At 32.6% G+C, this 15,809-nt stretch overlaps 1 protein-coding gene across 1 annotated transcript in view; it reads right to left on the minus strand.

The window, feature by feature from the left end:
• Window positions 1-375: 375 nt before the first annotated feature.
• Window positions 376-15,809, minus strand: part of Ptr (patched domain-containing protein) — a 49,645-nt gene continuing 34,211 nt past the window's right edge. The window contains exons 9-12 of the mRNA XM_075381489.1: window positions 12,812-13,019; window positions 8,852-9,064; window positions 7,580-7,789; window positions 376-1,522 (exon numbers count right to left, since the gene is read on the minus strand). Of these exons, the coding sequence (XP_075237604.1) occupies window positions 410-1,522; window positions 7,580-7,789; window positions 8,852-9,064; window positions 12,812-13,019 (1,744 nt within the window). The 3' untranslated portion in view covers window positions 376-409. The remainder of the gene's footprint in view (window positions 1,523-7,579; window positions 7,790-8,851; window positions 9,065-12,811; window positions 13,020-15,809) is intronic.

Genomic DNA, 15,809 nt, shown 5'->3' on the forward strand with positions numbered 1-15,809 from the left:
TTCCTAAATACGCTTAATTTCTGGTAACATTATATCTTCTCTATCATGTTTATGTCGTCGGGCCGTACAGATTAAAATAAATTTGGGTCGATTAAGATCTTTACTCGATAAAAATCGTAGTATATAGATCATTTCTAAATGAATTTGTCATCTGTAATTATTTTAAGTGTACCCTGCGATCTGTATTCTTCATATTCACAATAAACGAATATTAATTCGATGTTCGTTCGTTAGATATCGATCGTTATATACATCGTCACAATTTAAATGCGGTAAAAAAATATACAAAAAGTGTATATAAAATATAATTTTTTACAATAATATAATTAATGATTATTGAGCATTATTCACAAAAAAAATAACAATAACCGATTACGATCGTCAAATACATATTATTTATTTAAATAAGCTATGGAAATCGGATTTCACCGACGTAAGAATGCTGTCCGTTATGATCGGACGGAGAGTAATGAAGTAATCTAGATGAACGGTTTTGATTCGACGATGCCGGATGCGGATGACCTTTCCATCGTCTTGTTTCTTCATCGCTCGCGTAACCGCTATTTCTATACGACGATTCTTTATTGTTACCGTTATCGCTACGATGATGAGACGATGATCGATGCGGTTGATGAGGATTTACACCTGGTGCGGACGATTTACGCCAGCCTTCGACGTATTTACGGCGTTGTTTTTCATCATCTTCGACTTCTTGACGTCGACGTTGCGATTTCGATGAACTCGATTCGCTCGAATCTTCCCCAGATGTACCTAATCCTTGATCTTTATCTAATCCGCCGTCTACGATAAATTTGCCGCGAGTATCGCCATCGTACGTCGACATCACGATACGCGGCGTTTCGACAAGTCCATGTAACGGTACGCCGAAATGTTTACCGTTGCCGTTAAATTGCGACATCGACATCGGATGATGTAACGACGGGTGCGGTATAGAGTAAGGATGCGGGAAAACTTTTTCTACGTCGGATAACTTATTTTTCTTTTTGTTATCGTCATCGTCGTTGCTGTAACCGCACGAATTAGGACCGCATAAAGATAATAATACCGGTAATAAAAACATACCGTGAATCGCGCCAAAAAATACGACTAAAAATATCATTTTAAAAAATACCAGAAATATATAACTTTGCGCCAAAACTAAAGCGATAACACCGAGTATAGTACTAACAGCGCCTTGAAATATCGGTAAACCCAATGAATGTAACGATTCACGCATTTTTTCTTCCGGTGATTTTGCTTTTGACGACATATAAGCGTAACATATATGTGCAGTGAAATCTACAGAGAAACCGATACACATGATAAGATTTATCATCGATATAGAATCGAGATTAACGTCCCATAATGACATGTATCCTGCTACACCGGTTTCAATCGATACGATACAGAAGGCTACCCACAACGAACATAGGAAGTTTGGTATAAATATAAACGATATAATCATCATAATTACAGCACCGACTATCATAGCTTGTATCGATGTCGGACGAACCAATTCAAACTGAAAAGAAACCATAAATTAATTAAAACAAATATAAAATATCTGTAATAACAATAATAATAATAAATAAGGAGGCTACATGATTTTCCTCTTTAAAAAAAAAAGGGTTCAGCAGACAGCATATAAGCTGCATTGTATTACAGCCGATAGTTACACGATATTCGGTACATCTCATGAGGATAGGATACCAAACGGTTAAAACCGTGTTTAATAAACCGGTTCTTGATGCAAACTTAAGTTACACTGACCGGTTTATCCTGTAATATATTACTGAATTCTGTGACCGTACCAATGATGCTCTTTAATATTTCATTTTGAAAATAAAATAATTTTATCGATATCAAAATCTGCTTAAATATGGTACCGTACATTTTTGTAAAATGTTTAACATCCTACTTGTTTATTTCCTTATTCTGAAGAAAAAGTAACTATATAATAATATAATGAAATATTCAAAGCGGAGATTTAAGAAAACCTAAATCCCAGAGGGCACGTTGGATATCGATTAGAACTTTTTTTAATAACCAGATAGGAGAGCTCTTGGAGGGTTCCACAAGCAAAGAAGCAAAAAATTGAAGCAAAGAAGGACAAGCAAAAAAGAGGATCACCATCTCACTGAACACTGTTAAAGTTTTGTACTTTTATTGTCACCGATTATTTTCTAGTAATTTAAAGCTTACAGTTTCTACGGTGTACAACCGAGTGAATTATGTGCATTTGCCGTTAAATGCTTCTACAACTTTGATGTCGCATAAATTCAGATGCCGCTTTAAGTCGGGAAAGGATTATAAGATTCCATAAGTTGAACTACTTTTAATTGGATCGGGTCAAAATATTTAGGACAGTGTTTCTTAACCTGGAGGATGCAACCCTTGTAGGGGTCGCGGTGATGTGAAAGGGAGTCGTGAAATTAGCTTACAAACTTTACATATAAACATTAATGAAATCATTTTACGAGAAAAAAATGTTTTATTATAAACATTTTTCTTATATTTATAAGTACACGTGTAAAAAAAAAAAATTAACGAGACGGTTGTGTTTGTTTTTTTGTTTAAGAGTTTCTCCAAACACGGCTCTACGTTAGAAACATACAAAAGCAAATTGTTTTCAAGCGGTAAAAGACAATTTCTATACTTAGTTTTTAGCGCAACCGTAAACGAAGAACCCTTTTTAAGTTTTTGTGAAAGGGATTAATATTTTCAACACTTCTGTGACAAAATTTCCATATTCATTTCGACGGGCAAGCGAAAATGTATCTAAATCTTGAAGTGTAAATTGCAGTTGTAACGTTTTATAGGCAGACAATTCGATGAGCGGGTTGTGAATCTCAACCGGTAACTTAGCAGCTGCTGCAACATTTTCACGAAATGGATTCAGTATCCATCTTCGAGAAATAATTTTTATCTTCTGGAAAATACTCCCTCGATCGAATTTTTAGCTCATTGCAAACGTATCTTCCTGCTATCCAAACTTGATTTATAATAGTCTTTTTTATCCAAATTTTTCTCAATACAATCAGAAGTGAATGGAAACATACCAAAAATTTTGCTTTGAAGGCAAATAATCCAAATATCAAGCTCCTTAATGAAAGTATGAATTTTGTCGTTAATAAAATGTTTTTATCATGTCCTTATAACTCACATTCAAGTCGTTTAAACGGGAAAATACATCGACTAAGCCAACAGCAACATATACTCGTTATTCTGTAAAAACATTGAGAATGGTGTTTGCTTATCCTGGAAAAATATAATTACTTTATCTCACAATATCAGTAACCGGGTTAACACTTTCCCTCGTGATAACCGTCTGACTTTTCTATATGGAAAATAGAGATTTTTTTTCTTTTCACCCATTTCATTACATAGTTTAGCAAACAGCCTGTTCTGTAACGGTTGACTTTTAATAAAGTTAACCTTTTTTATAGCTTTACATTGAATTTGTTTGAGATTTTCCGTCATATTTTTTCTGGCAAGAGCATGCCTGTGAAGAAAGCAGTGCGTCCATTCTGCCGTGGTATAACACGATCTTTTAATTTTTCTCAGAAATCCACTGTTCTTTCCTGTTATTGCCTTTGCACCGTCACTACATACTTCAATACATTTTGTCCAATCTGTGTTACAATTTTTAGAAACTTCTTAAAAAACATCAAAAAGTCATCGTCTTGTTGCACGATCAGGTATTGATTTGCAAAACAAATATTTTCTTTGATCGATATATCCGTATAGTATTCATATCTCACAAAACAAAAGAACTAAGAAATCTGCCGCATCTGTTGATTCATCAAATTAAATACTAAAAAATTCACTTGAAGTCTCTTCCTGATATAAATGAACACAAGCATCAACAGCCGTGTTATCAATTTGCTTTGATACCGTATCGTTAAAGAGTGGAATTTTTTCAAATTTTTTGCTTCTTCCACGCCTATTAAAATAAAACCTAGTAAAACTGATGTTCTGCAATCCCTTACAGTTCTTTTACACTACGATAACACGACGTGTTCAAACGCATCATATGTATTGTAACCGTTATAAATTTTGACTAAAATAGGCTCATAGGGCTTAATTAAGTTACTGTATTTGTATTACATACTTCTTATTTTATAAATTTTGTATTACGTCGACAGACGATTTTAAAAATGCAAGATTAAATGGATTTATTCAGAGAAGAATGATTGTGGATAATCACGGCATAATTAGATAAGAATAAACTATTTTTTGACGATTCGATTCTTATCGCTCTTCTTTCTAAAAATAAATTTTATCGTAGCACGACATTATGCTCGCAACGAGAACAAACTTTTCCCACAGAAAGCGTTACGTTAGCGTGCGTACACGCATTCTAATAAACCGAGTAATGCTCAGGAATGGTGGTGGGATTAGACTGGAAGACCGTCGATAAGACGCAGTTTATGTTCGGATCCGTCGGTGAGGTTCAGTGTAGTGATTTTGTTTGGAAAACTTAAAAAAAAATTATAATTTATGTTTTATTCCGGATACAGATATGAGAAACTTAATTATTAAAGGCTTCTCCGCAATAATATTTCAATGGATCCATTACAATAGTATTAATTCGTCGACTATTTAATAAAGAACTATTAAAAATGATACTTGTTATAATGATAAATGATATTCAAAATTATAACTAGAATTAATTTCGGATCGGCCGATTCCGTATTAGTATAAGTATTAATAAAACAATTTGTGAAATTCTAATATGGTAAATAAATAATAAGGGTTCTACGAGTTTCAAGTAGGTTAATAATAGGTTTTCCGAGTCAAACATCCACGAAGCAAGAGAGTTGGTTTTATATGTTATTTTTATCTGTTTATTGTTTGTATATAATAGTTTGTTTCATAACGAATAAATAATGTATAAATTATTCATTATAATGTATAATGGTAAATAACTTAGGGCTCTAAGTTTCAGTTTTACGTTATAATTCTCAATTTTTCATTATTATGTAATTTTATTTAAAGGATAACTAAGCTATTAAATATAAATTTCTGATTTTAATTGAACGATTTATTTTCAGACTCCTTCACTCATGTTTACAAAAAATCTGATCTATCAGATAGTAGGGTATTCCAATTAGATTTTAAAGAGAGCAATCTTAGGATAACTTATCAAGCAGCACAGTCTTAGTACATTGTTTCGCAAATACCAACATTAGTAAATTAATTTTTTTTTTTTAAATTCTTTAAAAATTATTATTTTATTTTTGTAAAAAAATTTTTATTGTGTAGTATAGAAGCTTACAGTACGTTCAAACATGACGCTCTCACAGTGAATATTGTACAAGCAGACCAAATCATAAGAATCGTGTACAAATAAAATTGGAATTTGTAAATTTCTCATGTTTGTATATTTGGTTGTTCGTACCCGTCGCTATTAATGCAGCCAAATAGTTAAAGTTTCATTGGATTGTGGTTGAGGGGGGTCGCAAAATATTCATTATATATATTTTTTTTTACTTTTTGGGGGTTGTGGAGCTAAAAAAGTTGAGATTCACCGATTAGGATAATTGAATTGGCTTTCAAACAGAAAAATATTAGCCTCGTATAATGCAAAATCCAGAAAATATGAAAACAGTGGATTTCAGCAAAGTTCTTATCGGTCTGTTCGATGATTCATTCATAGCATTAGGCATGTCGTGTGGGTAATACAGATGTTACGCTTGTTACAATTTCACGTGTTTAGTATTCAAATGATTCTATAATTACTGCCTAGAGATTTGTTATGGTGGACGGATATACATTTCTCATAAAGTTACTAAAAATGCCTAACATATAATCACAATTTCTTCACAATCTGCTCGTATCAGAGGAGACTTACTTTCATTTCAGTAATTACATAAATATTCGTAACTTTAGACAGATATTGATATTAGAGAGTCCACATATACTGCATCGGTGCAAAAGATCATAGTACGGTGTGGCGTTAGGTCAGTTCATTATGCTTACTCAGGCCTAACTTTTTCATGAGGATGATAAAAGCCATGCGGTTACAGTAAAATCTGAGCGTTATATGGCAAAATAATTTTTTTCTTCCACAATTAGACTTCTGTCGAGTTGATAATCACCTCAAGCAAGATGGCACCGATTTTATCTGGCTTTAATCTCGATACAGATTGTTTGATGAAAGTTCCCAGAACAGACATCTCTTGTAATAGTGATGCGGTCTAGCTCACAAGTTTCTTTTTTTTCGTTCCTGTGATTGTTTTTTATTGCGCTATATAATATACAAATTCTTCAAGAATCAACCTCACAATATTAAGGAATTACAAGAACCCATCTGAGATACAAAAATCCCAGTGGAAGTGCTAAGCAAGATGAAAATATATAAATTTAAAAATCTGCTAAGAGTCATTCGACTGAAATTAAAGTAACAAAATAATAATTTCACGATTTAGAATTGTTTAATAATCTTGTCAAAAACTATTTCGGGAAGTATTCAGATAATAAGTTTGATGAAGTAATCTTTAATTAATCATGCTTCAGGCCTTTTTAAAGAAAAGCTAGTTTTCTTTTTTAGAAATTTTTATAATTATAAATGACAAATATATTTACGTGGTACCTGTGAATAGAGAATTTAACATTTTAACAACATCCAACAGTCAGCAGCTTTCCAAAATTGTAATATTTGTTGATTTTATTCCCATTATTATTATTATTAATGAGAGAATAACATACACTACGCATGCTAATTTCAATTTTTATCAATACCACATAATGTATACTATCAAAACCACTGTGAACCGCTAAGCATCAGGTATTAATGAGCGTACTGGAGAATAACACCAGAAAACATTAGTTAACTGTACATAAAGTGAAGGAACTTCTTCATGATGAATATATGTCGACAATTTCAATGGCGATTTGATTTTTTTAATATGTCGCAGTTTATTGTTAAAAATGGCCAATCAACCTGCCTGGTTTGTAAAATAGATTTAAAGCTCCACACAACAGAGTGTTTACACTCTGTTGTAACAACTACCTGGTGTTGAACAACTACCTCAAGTTGTTCTACACCAGAAATTCTTATATCACTATATACATAGAGGAATAAACAAGTGTATCGGGTACTAGGAAAAGAAACAGATTTATGTATAAATAACAGTATCGAATGAATTGTACATATGTTCGATAGTGCTTGACGTGTTCTTACAGAAACGTGCTATACTATAGGAATACCACTGTGATGTGATGATATATCATTCATACAGCAAAGGGTGAAATTGCTGATCCATTGAGGCAGAGATGTAAATCTGCTAATTGACCTAACATATACTGAAACAAATACCTAGTTTTAACCCATTAGTAAAAATTACTTTATCTGGATTCACCCGGCAAAATGATCCACCTGATTCTCCTAAAATCTATGTCTAAGTCTCTGTATTTATCAGAAACCAATTAATATACTTAATTATGTGAATGATAACCAGTAATCTGATGACAAAACATTTGGTTTTATAAGTTGAAATTAAAAAAAATATATTTAATAATACTTATATTACACAATTTTACAAAAAGACATTTGTAATATACAATTAATAGATACCTGATCAAAATAAACAAAATACGGATGAAAAACGCTGACATTGAGAGATGACTCATGACATATTCTACGCAGCTCTCTAACCATATCTTTTTCAGCATTACCATCACTAATATTAACAGCTTGTATCATAAATCTTGATGCAATAATATGTTTGCCAGTCTCATCAAATTTAACATCCAAAGAGAACGGGTTTGGTTTAAATAACCATAGCTGTATAAAAAAGAAAATCATCAATAAAATATTCATTACAATTTAATTTAATTTACTGATACCGTTTGAGCAGTAACGATAATAAATCTGTAAATATATTTAGAAGAAAAAAGAGTCACTTGAACATCAATAGTAAAAATGTATCGCTTAAATATCAATACTATCACTCTTAAGCAGTCTGTTTTAGAATAAAATTCCTATTTCTGTCTAAAATGTATGTTCCGAGCAGATCAACATCAAAAACCAGATATAGGTTTCAAGTTAAAAAGAAGTCTCTTAAAATTAAATTACCAGATGTCTATAGAGTAATAATAAACAATAACGACTGGGTGGCTGGTTGAGTAATGGTTAACCAGCTTCTTATTAATCTGATCCTAAAGACATTTCTACATGACAAAGATCTGCCTGTCTCTTTTTATCACTTTGTCTTAGTAATAAAATAATTTTCTTTTGCCAAAAGGCATTTGCCTGTTAATAATAACAAATATATAATAACAAATATTATAAAATAATTTTGTCTTCTGTAACTCTTTTTTTATATTTTACTTGCCAGTCAACGATTAAAAATATCAAATATAATCTAAAATTTACAAAACAGTGAAATTTCTGATGTCACATTGCAACAAAATGGATTATTTTGTTATTAAAAATGCTATAATTAATTTATATGATTTTTCATTTTCATGAAATGCAAGATTGGATAATATGAAACTTACTTAAATAATATGATGCTATCAACAATAAGTGAGGGGTAAGGGAACTAAGTAATAAGGCAAACAGGTTTTTATATTATGAAAATTATTGGAATGCTGTTTAGGAGATATAAGGTTTCTTGCAACAAACATAAGATCTTGGTACATATTACTCTCTAAATAACCTTAAAAACTCTTAAGAGCCTTATTCATATTAATAATATATTGGTAATTAATAATTTTTATCGTTAACTGAATTCAATATTCAATATTGTACCAACGAACAATAAACCTTATTTTATAAAATAAATATTTAAACAATTTTAATCAAATAAAATGACTAGTTACTATAACTGATACAAAAAATTACCTCATTAAGAGTTATAATAAATTCTTCCTCATTATCAATTGATACATTCAAATAATCTTGATTACGATTTACATAACTAACAAAAGACCGTAACCATGATTCAGTATAAAGTGGCGATGAAATAAATGGTGATGCTTCAAAAGTTTGCGTTAAATTTTCTACTTGTTCTTGTACATAAGGATCAGAATAATCTAACTGACCGCTAATTATCACCTATAAATCAAACAAAAAGTAAATAATTTTTTTAGTAATTATGAAAGTAAATTATACATAACTAGCTCTACCCGCCACGCTTCGCTTTGGCACATTGTGGTTGCATGGATGAGAAATGAGAAACAAAACAAAGCATATGTTTCATAGAAGTTTAATTTTGCAATACTTGTGGATATACAATATTTTTTGTTATTCCCCTGTCTGCGTAGATGTAAAGGCTATCTGGTTTGCCGACTCGGGAACACGCAACATACAGTTGCCCATGTGAGAAGCAATCCGCATCTAAATCTAAACCACAGAATTCTAAGACCTTGAGCTTTATTGATTGTGATTGCAAATGCCAATTGAATTGGGAATTGCAATCTTTTAAATTAAAATGGTGTATCGGTCGGGATTATGGGTATTCGAGGAATGAGGACATCTTCACCTTTGAAAGGCCCCGTTAAAATCATTGCTTCCACTACGTTATTCATCAATTTCTTAGCTGCAAGTCGCGTGCTGTTGCAGAGTTATTTGGCTGATTAATATTCCGCAACAGGATAATTGTCATTTTTTGATCGAACCGTTGCTAGAATCAATCTAATGATGAATGTTTTCCCAGTTCCTCCTGGCGCATCCAAGAAGAAGGTCCCCCCAACTCCGTCATTTATCATTTGCATTATGCGATCATAAATGCCTTTCTGTTCACGCGTTAATTTGGGAATGTTTGATTGGACATATGACTGAAGATCACCAATGTTGTAACTCTGTTCACGGCGTAAATCCACATCAAATGAAGCAATCGCAGCTCGGGTGGGTGCTGGCATTCCCAATTGACTAAGAACTTTATTTGCAATAGCTAAGCACTTTCTTCAATATTTATCAATGCTTCGTTGTAAATGCCTTCTGTAAATTCCATGGTCATATTGGTATTTTCTAGGCGTACTCTATGCAAAATATCCTCAGCCATATGCGATCAATATCTTTCCCATAACTCTGTGGGAGATGAAGGGAAGCAAGCGGTCAATATAATTGCGAATAATGCGCGAATTTGGTTTGGATGTGCAGTGTTGCACGCGTCATTAATACATATATCCCACTGCTGATCGTTTTCTAATAAATTCAAAGCTTGGTGAAAGGCGCAACTCAATCACGACACGATCACACAAAAGTACCTTGATTAAAGTGAATATTTAATTCAGATTGTATAATAATCTGAATCAGATGCAAGTGGATACATTTTTTTTTGTTAATAAACACTGTAATTGGGAACAGGTATTGTTTCACATGTGACTGCGGTTGTCGTTAGCTAGTATAGCGAGTGTTCCCCTCGCTTCCGGCAGATGGCGCGGTGACTGGTACACAACTGACCGTTAAAAAAACTGTTTAAACTGTTAAAAAAACTGTCGCGGGTATGTGACTGATGCGAAAAATAGATAAAAACAATCTCTGATGCGGGTTATATATCGTGCTAAAATTTGAGCTCAATCGGTGCAGAAAATTTTGAGTTTTTGAAGCGTACACAAACGAACTTAACATTTTTATATATAAAGATTTGTGGGCTGCGAAAAAAAGCCCTTAAGTCGTGCGAAAAAAACACATCATTTTAAATGCTTACAAAAGCAGAGTAATGCTTACAAATTACAGAATAATCAAACGGCGTTGATTTCAGATGTTAATAAACTGCTAACGTAAGTAGAAGTTGTGCTGCTTCAGTGTACAACGTGATTCTCGAGTATGAATCTACTAATGATTTACAGTCTCCAAAGAAAACAAAACCCCGGTGGTCAATTGAGAAAAAGGTGAGATTTTGATAAAAACGCGATTCGTAAAAAAATTACACGAATTTGAATTATTTAGAAATTGTTTAGCGGTGTATTATGTCCTTTGGAAGAGAATTCGGTTATTGTCTTCGACAACGCTTCTTATCATTAAACGAAAAGAATTCCAGCCGTGTTATAGAAAAACAATGATATCAAAATGTGGCTTAGTTCAAAAGGAATAATTTTTGAAGAGGTTTAAGTTAATGTTCAATCATTGCAAAGGGTTTCGCGTATTAAAAGTAATTATAGTCCGTATAAAATTAGTTTGACACACAACGCAATATTGGTAAGTCGTGTTTTTATTCGGCTCCTAACGAATATGTTTGCCGGCCTCCGTGGCGCGAGTGGTAACTTCTCAGACTTTAATACGGTGGTTCCGAGTTGGAATTCCGGCCAGGCATAGCATTTTCGCTATAAATCATTCATATCATCACCAACTGCGGTTGTCCTTCTTAGTGGCTTTTCTTTTTGTTTTGGTGTTTTTTTTTTTTTAATAAAATACAGATGTTTTAGCTGTTAAATATAATTCAAAGAAATTTGTTACTTAATCAGTTGTAATTTTGTTTACATTGGCAACAGCCATACGGGCTCTTTGTGATTGGTCGTTGTGTTTGACAGCGGCCATCTTGTATTGATCTGATTGGTTTTACTTTGTTTACATTTCCAAATTAAAAATGTACAAATTAAAAATAGATAGATAGATTTATTAAAAATAGATGAAATCTATTGATGCGTGTTATATATCGTACTAAAATTTGAGCTCAATTGGTGCAGAACATTTTGAGTTTTTGAAGCCGTACACAAACGAACTTAACATTTTTATATATATAGATATAAAACAAAATTGTAATTACAGAATATTTTGTACATTAGGTACAAATGTAATAAACTTTTTATATAAAATAAAACAGACTAAATCATTCTAAAATATAAAAAAATAATATATTTTCAACTGCAGTATTAATTTCAATTTTTCAGTCTGCAAAATAAAATATATTTACTAATAACTTACTGACTCTCAATTTGGTGCTGATTTCAAACAGTCAAAGTTTAATGTAAAAATTGAAAAGTATTACTTTCAATTTTACTGTGGGACTTTTCTTAAGTTAGCTTTATTCTTAAAAAAAATGATTTACATTTTTTAGTTTTATTAATATATGGATAGGTATTCATGAAATGCTATCTGAGTGAAAAGAACCATTTATAATAAACATTAAGGCAACAATCTTGTGTCTTAATAAAAACAAGAAAAGGAATGATGAAAAATGACATAGTGAGACCACTACTGAGTGAGCAAGTATTGAGGATCTATGGAATACTGAGAAGTACTTTTTTTGTTTGAAGTCGTCCATTTTAATTTAATTTCAGAACTACCTAAAAAAGCTACACATGATTATGTTGTAATAATTGAATATTAAACAATGATGAAAAAATGAAAAATGTTTTCAAATTTTATTTACAGACAATGTAATTTTTAATTAAAAAATTCTTCCACTTAAATTATATGCACAAAACTTATAATGCTACTGACAAAGAAACTTCCTCAATAGAATAAAACATTATAAAAAAATTCATAAAATACGCGTTTAACAAGAGTTGATTTCTACGAAAGAAAATAAAACTTTGAACACATTTTATGTGCTTTATTATCTATCAGTCATCATAATAATTATTAAATTTCCTTTACAAATACTTGAAAAAATAGTTACATCATAACAGTCATCTATGACATCACATGTATAACTGTTTGTAAACTGTGTAGCTCTTAACATCTAGCAGTATGACTACTAAAATTAATCTGGACATAGCTCTCGACATTTGGTTACTTTTAGGTCTCTGGATCTCCCTCATGTATACATATAAGCAGTGAATTAGACTTCAACAGTTATTTTAGATAAAATTTGATAATGAAGATAAAACTACATGAAAACAAAGTAAATAATACCTGCATCCTGTAAGGAAATTCTCTAAAGTAAAAATCTTCTCGGTCATAAAACTCAATAGAATATGAATCTGCTTTAGATAACTTTCTTCTTTGTAGCCCTTCTTGCATTTGAGTTATCCCATAACATGCCCCACCAAGATATGCAGCAAAAACTACTAATACTACCATTTTAACTTGCCATTTATTTAAAAACCAAGTTAAATGATCTCTGTAACAAAAAGTAAATAAAAAAATATGTTATGTAAGTATAATAATAATTGTTGTTGTTAAGATTATATTTACAATTATCATTTCCGTTAAGAACACTATAGTTTCTATGTTTAGTACCGCTTACCTTTCTTAGCTTCATTCTTTTATCTCTTGCTGACACATTTCAGAACCACTCCATTGTCAAAACTAATTGTATTGTTGATGTTTTAAATTTTTGTTAATCTTTATATAGTGTTTAGTCAACATCCCTCCCTACATTTGACATCATGCCTTATCTGGCCTTCTTCTTGTGTACTTGTTATTAATGGTTATACTTATCTTTTAATTTTATTTATCTATTTCCTGCTTTAGTAAATTGAGGCTCAATAATCATTGAACAGATCAATAATCAAGTGGATGTTCTTTTCACGAACCTCAATTTATTGAAAGCAGAAAATAGATAAATAAAATTAAAAGATAAGTATAACTATTAATACCAAGTAAACAAGAAGGCCAGATAAGGCATGACATCAAATATAGGGAAGAGCATTGACTAAACACTATATAAATATTAACAGAAATTTAAAACATCAGTATAATAAAGTTTCTGAAACACTTCAACAAGAGATAAAAGAATGAAGCTAAGAAAGGTAAGCAGTACTAAACATATAAACTATAATTATAATAATAATAATCCGTGCCAGAGGGTAAAAAGAAGGAAGAGTGGTGAGTTCAGTGAGACAGAGAAGATCTAAACTAAGTTTTGACCGATGAACTTTTGACCAACTCTGAAGTATCTGGTGATTAAGAAGAAAGAAGGGGATTTTTATAAAATTAGTCCTTTTGTGATAGCTTGTGGGATCACGGAAGCTGCAAGAGGACCTGTTAAAAGAGACTATGAAGACTGCTATGGGTTTGTTTGTGGAGACCATCCAATGATGTACAATTGTCATGGCTACTGAAAGCTATTAAGATAGAACTCATTGACATTGAGGTTTTATTTCATGGTACACTAAACACCTCCAAGGGAGTTATTGTGTGCAAGGACCTTTTAAACTGCGCAAAAGAAGAGATCATCAAGGAGCTTCAGGAACAAGGTATTGCTGGATGCCGACTATTGAACACTCGATGAATGAAGAAGGTTTACCCTCTGTGTCGCATGTATAGACATTCAACAAGTCAAATTGCCCAGAAAAGTTAAAGGCTGATTTTCACCGACTAGTATCTGTTCATCCCGACTCCATTGTGATGCTTTGAATGTCAGAGGTTTGGACACAAAGCGGAAAATACCTGTGTTTGTGGTAAACCACTTCACCTGCCTGCATCAATTTGTCATGGGAATTATTCAGCAAGATCTAGAAATTCAACGACCGGTTCCGAGCAGAAGGACAGTGAATGTAGAATAAAGAAGAAGCTTACAGCCAAATTAGAAATTGCAAAAATCCCTATGCAGGGAACTGAGAAGAAAGAGATAGGAATATTAGAAAAAGAAGACTTAGGAAAAAACAAAAATGGAGATACCAAAAGAGCATAGGCCTTTAAGTGAGAGGACAAGCAGTACACTCACCCTACAAGCGTTAACAGGGAATGCATCGAGTCTCCACCCCAATGCACTGCTGACTACACCAACTGAGCAAGTACCATCTGATGCTGGTAGCAAGACATCCTTCATAATTTACTGCAGAGGATTGGAAGGATCCATCTCCGAGGCATCAGAATCTTTCGAATTCGATATCAAGGCCTTTTGGAAGATAGTAAAAAGAAGCAAAAAAGGATAGCGTAAGGGTAAATCTAGGTGATAGCGTTAAAGAATAAGATAGTTTCTGAGCTTTTTGAAATTTTATAAAGAAAATATAATTTATTAACATCGGTGTGACTGCAACATTTTAAAGTTTTGACTACATTTCATTGGAAATGGTTTGTGAGTTTTAAGTGTTTATAAAACGTTTTTGAAGTGTTTTTAGTGTGTTAGTTTTAACTTTGATATGTCTAATCAAAAGGATACGTCTAATCAGGGATTGTCCCACGGGTAAGGTATCAAAGTTCTTACTGATATGTTAAGCCCTGGGATGTTGGTATTGTGGGTGAGGCAGTACCTGAATCCCAACTCGGGTTAAATCTGTGGGAGGCAGCTGACTAGGGAAAACCAGGCAGGATCAATGTCAAGGCACACCCAACCGCCTCTCTGCCTACACCTTGCAACATATTGATTGATGTAACATAGTTTTATGGAATCTTCTACTTCCACAACTTCTGTGGTCGAGGGTCCAGGTAAAAACTCTCGTCTTGAAGAGGCTCTGTCTTCACAAACAAAGAGGAGGAAGAGAGTAGAGTTTAGCGATAAGGAAAAGTGCAGGGATCTGGAAAAGACGAAGGAAACTACTAAGTTTCGACCAAAGAATAATGGATCAAAACCAAAATATTTAGTAATCAAGAGAAAATATGGTGATTTCTTGAAGATTAGCCCTTTCATGATCACTGGCAACCGGTCCTCCAGTCTGGTCAATTTCGGTGGTCATTGGTAACCGGTCTGCTAGCAGCTTTCATGATATCTCGTGGTGTAACCTGCTGCAGGACTAGCTAAAGAGACAAGAAAAACTGCTGTAGGGCTGTTTCTAAACTGACATCGACTTTCAACTGTTAACGGCTATTCAAAGCCAAGAAGATGGGGGTCTTGGTCAAGTAGCCCCTCATAATATCTTGGATACTTCAATTTACCACAAACAATACAAACCAAAATAAAATGTAACTTCTCTACCTAGAATATTTTATTATTCCTACTAGTGCAGCAATAAAATACTGAACTACA

Source organism: Lycorma delicatula, chromosome 13 (assembly GCF_047948215.1).
Source record: "Lycorma delicatula isolate Av1 chromosome 13, ASM4794821v1, whole genome shotgun sequence".
Classification (NCBI taxonomy): Eukaryota; Metazoa; Arthropoda; class Insecta; order Hemiptera; family Fulgoridae; genus Lycorma; species Lycorma delicatula.